Raw genomic sequence first — 8,418 nt, forward strand, 5'->3', positions numbered from 1 at the left:
GGCCAGGTATGAGGAGAAAGAAACTTAGGCTGAGTGAACTCTCTGGCCCCCTGACAGAGCCCTTTCCTCAATCTCTGACATGGGCTTCAAGACTGCCTGATCTCTGGACCTGGAAAATCAGCCATCTACAATAATAAAAGCATTTTATTAATTAGACCGGACAACCTTCAGGACAAAGCCGGGGCTGTGAGGGAAGCCCAGGTCCCAGGTGCCAGAGGGAAGCCGGTGCCAGCAGCCGGGGGAAGGAAGGCCTACTCTTGCATGAATTTCGTGCACCGGGACTCTATTACTTTAATATTATAGATAAGGGTCTTAATCTAACCTTTATTTCCTCATTATCTTGTCATTCTTTTCCCTGCTCTGCCTTTTTATTTTTTAAAACAGTTTCTCAAAGTGTACTTTGCATAACTACATGCAAATAACCTCTAAATTACTGGTTAAAGAATCCATGTGAGAACTATTCCTCAGAAACAGGAGGTCCTGACTCTGGCTGCACATGAGAATCACCTGAAAACCGCACCTTTATAAAAAAACACACCAGTTCTCTGGGCCCTATATCCAGAGCTTCTGATTTGATTGGTCTGGGTTGGTTCCAGGCAAATGCATGATTTTAAAGCTCCCCCACAGTGACCCGAGTGTGCAGTCGGGGTTGAGAGCCCCCGAGTTAAAGGAAGCTTCCACAGATGAACAGGTGTGTGTCCAGAGGAGTGAGGGCTGGGATGGGACGAGACCACTGAGGCCGGCTGGTAACCCGGAAGGTCTCCATGCACAGGTAGTGTCTACTAACGTGGGTATGGGTGGTTCCTGAACCTAGATTCCATCCCTGTTATACTTTCCAAGGCCCATCCTCCTTTCCCGGGTCTCCTCAACTTCTCTCCACTAACTAAAGGATTCTCAAAATTTAGCGTGCCTAAAAGTCAGAATTTTACTAATATGCAGATTCCCAGAGGTTCTGATTCAGTGTTTCTGAGATGCGACTGGACTCTATATATATTAAACAAGTATTATATTTAAGGATGATTCTATACCATTCTGATGAAGGTGATCGAGGGACCACCATACTCTGAAAATACTGCCCAGGCTTTCACCAAAGGTATAATCAGCTACCCCTGGGAATGTTCTCTGTTTCGAATTCTGGCTCTGCCATCTCATATCCGATCTTGAGGATACTAACCCCTCTGTACCTCAATTTCTCCATCTGTAAAATGGAGGAAAAGTACTTACTTTATATGGGTTCTGAGAATTAAAAGAAGTTAAGACAGGTCATTTCTGGGGGCTGAGGTAAACAGGGACAGAGCTGGGCAGCTTTGGGAACACAGCTCTCTATTTAGCTGGATTTGGTCCTGTAATAAGGCAGTCGTGCAACTGTTTCCCTGGTGTCATTCCCTTAGCCTCCTGCCCCATTTCCCCACCCGCTCAAGGGCCACCACAATCACTGTTAGAACAAACTTTATTTCCATGCGGTTTGTTGTGAAGAAAAAAAATACTGAATGTGTGCTATACACATACTTTCTTCTAGTGGATATTAATGTTTAATGTATAAAGGTTGAACAATAAAAATATGTTTTTAAATCTTATTAGATTCTATTAGTTATTTCTAATCAGCAGGCCTAAAACTCCATCTTTCTAAAAACTAGATCCGTGATGACACCCAGTGGCCAAAATGTTAACCACTGAGATTTTAAAAATATGTGTTTTCCCAAGCATACAAATACTTAACATTGCATCTACTTTACCTTTACAATTTGAGAAAAATTCAATAATGAAGCATGAAATAGTCCTGCATGAGGAATATCATCAACAAAATGTGGACAAACCAATATCCTTTAGTACTGTTTTTAGTAGTACAACTTCCACAACCAGTTCAGGCAGAGAAGAGTACCAGGTCATCAAAGGTGCCATTCTAATAAAAATGTTTAAATTTGAAGAAAGCGATTTGTAACAATGTGTGGCAAATAAACACAGAGACTGTTAAGATTTCACAATAGTCACACTTGGTCCTTTAAACAATTAGGAAATAATGAACAATTCAGCTAAGGATTGGAGCAAAAATAGAATGTTGGGGAATCAGCTAGAATTGTAAGAAATATTAACCATGCTGTTAACCGTGGTTGTTTTGATTAAAGAAGGCACATTCTAACCTGGCTGGCAGCCTCACTCAGGACCTGAGAGCTCACAGGGAAGTTTAGCCCTTCCTCCCCATTTGGAGCTGCCTATTATCATGGAAAGATTAACAACTTTGTTGAGAAACCAGAATTGCCAGCCCTTTGAAGACCCCAGCCCTTGCATATCTCTAAGCCCTTTGAAGACCCCAGTTCTTTTGCATATCTGTACACTGCCCATTTGACCTTTAGTCTTCTTTTCCATGTAATCTTCGTTCTTCTACCAATATAAGCAGCCGGCTTATGGTGGGGTGGAGAGCAGATTTTTGTGGATGACCTGCTGCTCTCCCATATTGCCAGAAATCTATATATATAAAGAGCCAGGGGCCATCACATCTAAAACAACTGAACAGACAACTGAACAGGCTGAGTGGGGTGACAGGGCTGGCAGGGGGGTTAATGAGGGACAACCAAATGACTGAGCAGCAGGCTGCGTGGGGCGACCAAGCCAACAGGAGGGTTAGTGAGGGATGACCAAACAACTGAACAGCAGGCTGCGTGGGGTGACCAGGCCAGCAGGGGAGGTAGTGAGGGACGACCAAATGACTGAACAGCAGGCTGTGTGTGGTGACCAGGCTGGCAGGGGGGGCAGTGAGGGGCGACCAGGTTGGAAAAGGGGGGCAGTGAGGGGTGACCAGGCCAGCAGGAGGGGCAGTTGGGGGCAACCAGGCTGGCAGGGGGGCAGTTAGTGTTGATCAGGTCAGCAGGCAGAGGCAGTTAGGGGTGATCAGGCTGGCAGGCAGGCAGGTGAGCAGTTAGGAGCCAGTGGTCCTGGATTGTGAGAGGGTTGTCCGACTGCCGGTTAGGCTCAATCCTGGGGATGGGGCCAAAACCGGCAGACAGACATCCCCTGAGGGGTCCTGGATTGGAGAGGGTGCAGACTGAGCTAATGGGGCCTCTAGTATTTGAATGAACGCTCATATATGATTCAACCCTGTCTCTACTGAATTGGCTCAAGTAGTGACAGCAGGGAACCATTGTTTGTCCAGTTACAGTAACAGTCATTACTTTGTCAGATTGGCACAGGATCTATTCTTTTGTAGATTCAGTCACTTACTCACTCAAGAAATATTTCCTTGTTTCCCAGATTGAGAAGTAGACTCTGAGAGGGAGATTAGTATCCAATGGAGTTCATGTAACCTACTTATGTCTCCTCCTTTGATGGTAATTTATAAAAATAGGTGAAAAACCGCCATTCTCCAGAGCATTGTCTCAATGTTTGTGAGTTTGGCTCAAATAAACACAAAAATTCTTTACGGATTTTAATGTTTCTTACATTAACAGTCTGAATCTGATGAATGCTCTCTTTCAATTTTTATTATTTTTTAAAAATATTTTTTTATTGATTTTAGAGGGGAAGGGAGAGAGGGGAGCCAGAGATAGAAACATCAATGATGAGAATTATTGATCGGCTGCCTCCTGCACACCCCGTACTGGGGATCAAGCCCACAATTTGGGTATATGCCCTTGACTGGAATCAAACCTGGGACACTTCAGTCCGCAGGCCAACACTCTATTCACTGAACCAAACCAGCCAGGGCTACTCTCTCTCTTCAGACTGATTTCTCTTGCCTTTTGATGTACTTTATAACTTTTTTATTGTTGTTGAAAGTCATATATGTTGTTGGGTAGTAGGTACCAAGACAAATTGGTCTTTAGTGTTCACTAATCTTACTGGGAATTGGGCTGTATTTAATGTTTCTTCTACCAGAGACTTCAAATTCCCCGAGTCCTTAGTTTTTACTTGAGGACTTTCTTTTGTATTGCCTCTCAGTAAAAGTTTGTGCTCTGTAGCCTTTTCAGCTGTATACCACTGTTATTGTACTGGCTACATACTGGTGTGGTGCAGGGTGTGAAAGAGAAGCCTACGTCTTGGTCTATTACTGGGCTTGTTCTGGGAGTATGGCCTTCACTAGGATTTCTTCACTAGCGTTCACTACCCCCTGCTCCTACTTCCTTTCTTGCCTGCAGCATTCCCAATCTATTTCCTTGGGGTCCTCTCCTTTCTGTTGATTAGGGAGTTTTTCCCTCGTCTAGGTGAGAGGAAGGCTGGAGTGGCTGGAATAGAGCAGAGTTCCCTTCTCCCAGTTGGGTAAGTTTTCAGTATTGCCTTCTGGAGAGATGTCCTTCCTATTGGAGAGGAGGCCTCTGTTAGGAAGAGTCTGGGAGAGTTTCACAATGGCTACTCCCCTCCTGTCAGGACCATAGGGGAAATTTCCTCAGATCTTCAGATCCATCATGAGAGAACCTGCTGGCATTTCTGGAGGGAAGTCTCCCCAGCCCCCCATGACTGTGGCCTTCAGGAGTTTCTTGCTCTCACATTAGTCCACACTCAACCTCTAGCAATTCACCAAAATTATAGTTAAGTGTTGATTAGCTATGCCACCAAGCAGCTTTAGCTCCAGGTAAACAAGTGTCAGGTGTGGTATCTCTCTGGCTGTACCTGTCTCTTCAGATTTGGAGTGGTTGTTTGCCCTCAGACTTCAGTTCAGAAAAGTTATTAAGTTTTAGTATTTCCAGTTTTTCTTGTTTCGAGGAAGGGATTGGCAACTTCTAAGTTCTTTACGTATCAGAACTGAACGTGTCTTTTTTACTAAGATGCAGTACTATTAGGAATGTAGGAAATAGAAGTCACAATGAGGAGTTAACTTGGCTTTGGGTCACTGAAATGAAACAAGAACTCCAGTATAATCTATACTATGCACAGTATTTATTCTGGGAGGTATTTTGGTAGGAGCTCTTTGAGGAATGAGTGATTTATGTATTGGTTAAAGGTAGGACTCAAGAAGAATAGAAGGCATTGTAGGAGAATTACACAGAATAGCTCAAGGGACCCTCAGGATCAGTAGGAACCAAGCTGGAAATATTAGGTTGTGTCTAGAGTATGTTTGGACTGAGGAACATTTTACCACATTCTGTGGTCAGCCTGGAGTCACTAAAAAATTTTGTAAGGATAGCAGCAAATGCGGACAACTAAACCTAATGATAACATTGGATAAACTGAATGGACACTGAGTAGTAAGTTGAAGCATGCTCAAGATTTGGTGTCTGACTAGAGATGAAAAGGAAAAATAGTGAAAGACTGTGATTTCTCAATGATAAAATCAGACATTTGAGAGGTGAAACCCAGGAGTCTGGTTCATGAGGAGTTTGAAGTGCAACCAGAACTCACAGCAGAGATTAGAGGCTACAGCTGAAACTGAATAGAGATGTGGTCTCTGGGAAGAACTGGGGTTAGAACCTTTGCGATATGCACATTTAAGGGATAGGAGAAAATAGTCAGCTGTGGAAAAGCCAGAAAGATGGGAGTAAAACCAGGACAAGATGGTAAGAAGATTAAGATAAAAGATAATCCTTCTTTTCTCCCAATGACTGTCTGGCTTATAGAGGGCAGACTCTGAACTGTACAAATTTAACTAGGTGTGACAAAGGAAAACAGCTTCCAGCATAGCTTGGCCTGAATGAATTGCTTCTTGCCAGAGTTTTATATAAATTGTTTTTTTACTTGAAATAGATGCAAATGTCCCACAGGAAATGGTTAGTTTATTAGGTAAATGTCCATATTTATGAGATAATGTCCGATTCTTAGAATCTAACTAGGTAGGAGAGTAATTTGTGGTGGCTATAAAATTGTGATGAGAGCCAAATTTAGTATACATAATTACCATGACCTCAAGGTAACTGCAAACAATCTTCACAAGATTTCTTTGGATTATCTGCACTTTGTATATGTGCTATCATCAGGAGTTTTACACCTAGTAGTTAGTTTCTCACACTCATTGCATGGTCAGTGTTTAAAGGAATCAGAGCATGTTCTATAGCAACAAGGCAGTTTTCATCAAGTCTGTGAAATGTATTTTTTAATTAATAGAAGAGCATGTCTTACCAGATACACTGCCCCCAAATAAATAAAATATCAGCATCATCAAAAGCACACAAACACACAGTTTTACAGGGTACAATACAAAGTCAATTTTGATCATGTTCTTACTTGCATTTACTAAAAATGTGAGAAAGACTGTAAATCAATCTCTAAATAATTATCTTGCATAAAGAGAAAAGTACAGCACGATTATTTCACAGAAGGTTTTGGAGAGACAACTTGAGAAGACTTTGCTTTAAAAGATATGAAGATATATCACAAATCAAGTCACATTGTCTATAACATTAAAACATGGAATTGTACTTAAAAATAAAAGTAAAATAGCTGAAGAAGGCTGTATACTTCTCCCCCACATTATACTAACTTCTATTTTTGGCAGGAATTAACAACCTTTTCCATTAGTAGGAAAATGTGCTCTGCAAACTCTCGGAGGGCACCCCGGCCACCATTACACTTGCAAATATACCCGACAGCCTTCTGGGCCGCGGAACAGGCATCAGCGGGAACAGCACTGAGGCCCGCTTTCTTCAGGCACTCCTCATCAGACACTTCATTTCCTACCGCAGAAAAGAAACATGGTTGACCATTTAAAGAGACAAAGAATATTCTTTCCAAATGATGCAAACAGCAAACAATAAGTAATTCTAGTAAGTTTAGTAACCCAAAGTACTGTATATACTATAGCTCAGATGGAACAAAAATATGTTAGAGTATTTAAAAGTATAATTGAGGTGTAGGGTTTTTCCTGAGCAATTCAAATAAACTATCAGTCAAAGGAAGAAAATGGAGTATACTTTCTGCTTGCCATGTACGTTAAAATTACTATGAATTATTTAAAAGTTCAAATATATGCAACAACCTCAAGTTCTTATAGAATAATTATCAATGTTTTGGATCATTTATCAATATTTTTTCTCTATTTCCTGCCACCTTGCTTTTTGGAGGGGAGAAAGAAATCCCAGATATATTTTACCCCCAAAACTTTTCAGCATTTATCTATGATATATATTTTTTTTAAAAAGTGACACAGTATGATCAAACTAACAAAATCAACGGTTCTTTAATATCACCTAATAATCTAGTACGTATTCAAAATCCTCAGTTCTCTCAAAATTGGTTTTTTAGTTGATTTTTGTGAATCAGAACCTAAACAGGTTCCACATATTACATTTTGTTGATATGTATCTTTTTCTTTTTTTGATATGTATCTTTTTAAAAAATATATGTTTTTATTGATATTTTTAGAAAAAGAAGGGAGAGGGATAGAGTGATAGAAACATCATTGAGAGAGGAACATCACTGATTGGCTGCCTCCTGCAAGGCCCCTATTGGGGATCCAGCCTGCAACCTGGGCATGTGCCCTGACTGGTAATCAAACTCTTGGGTCAATGCTCAACCACTGAGCCACATCCAGGGGCTGCTGTTGATATGTATCGTAAGTCTCTTTTAATTTGTAATAGTTCTGATTTGAGTAACACTTATTTGTTGAAAAATTACCATTACAACTAACATAACTACATCCCTTCTCACCTTGCCTTGCTTCTTCTCAACTCCCCCTTTTTTGACAGAATAAATTTCAGAAGCTCCCAGTACCTTAGATTCCCCATTCTGAGTATAACTATTATTATAGTACAGAGCAAAAACAAATAATAACATGTTGTTTAAGAGTTTGTTTTATATTTTTCTACATTTATCTAGTCAAAATTTTCTCTTATTGGTAAATGTACTGAAATTTAAATTGTTTTCACTGAAAGATGATTAAAGTTAGGGTATTTCTTTGTATTACCCATCCCTCAAATTAAGCTTTACTTACTAAATTTTACGTATAAAAGTGTCAATATTTTAAGGAACACATTGTTATATATTTATGTGGTCCATATAAAACACTGCTCTTTTTAAATAAAAATTTGGAGTTCCTTCTCTATTTTACCAATTTTCTAACTATTACTTTTTACACTTTTTTCTTATGTTATATAAATAATGCATATCAAGAAACATTTTTTAAATAAAGGCTAAAATATTCAAAATCATCCTAATTGCCACTATTTATGAACAGTCAGTACATTTTTGCATATATTATAAATAAGAAAACTAAGGTTTAGAGAAGCTTGCTTAGGGTCACACAGATAATAAGTATAGCTGGGATTTGTTATATGTTCCAATAAAATTGTTCTCTTCTTACAAAACCTGGACCATTTTCTATCAAAGGCTCTATAATGCCCTGACCGGTTTGGCTCAGTGGATAGAGCATCGGCCTGCGGACTGAAGGGTCCCGGGTTCGATTCCAGCCAAGGGCATGTACCTTGGTTGTGGGCACATCCCCAGTAGGAGGTGTGCAGGAGGCAGCTGATCGATGTTTCTCTCTCATTGATG

General features: G+C 40.3%; 1 protein-coding gene across 1 annotated transcript in view; it reads right to left on the minus strand.

Moving 5' to 3' along the window:
- Positions 1–5,994: 5,994 nt before the first annotated feature.
- The window catches only part of CMAS (cytidine monophosphate N-acetylneuraminic acid synthetase), a 12,324-nt gene continuing 9,900 nt past the window's right edge, over positions 5,995–8,418 (minus strand). Inside the window, exon 8 of the mRNA XM_006773140.2 lies at positions 5,995–6,602. Coding sequence (XP_006773203.2) covers positions 6,412–6,602 — 191 coding nt within the window. The 3' untranslated portion in view covers positions 5,995–6,411. The remainder of the gene's footprint in view (positions 6,603–8,418) is intronic.

Source organism: Myotis davidii, unplaced genomic scaffold (assembly GCF_000327345.1).
Source record: "Myotis davidii unplaced genomic scaffold, ASM32734v1 scaffold346, whole genome shotgun sequence".
Classification (NCBI taxonomy): domain Eukaryota; kingdom Metazoa; phylum Chordata; class Mammalia; order Chiroptera; family Vespertilionidae; genus Myotis; species Myotis davidii.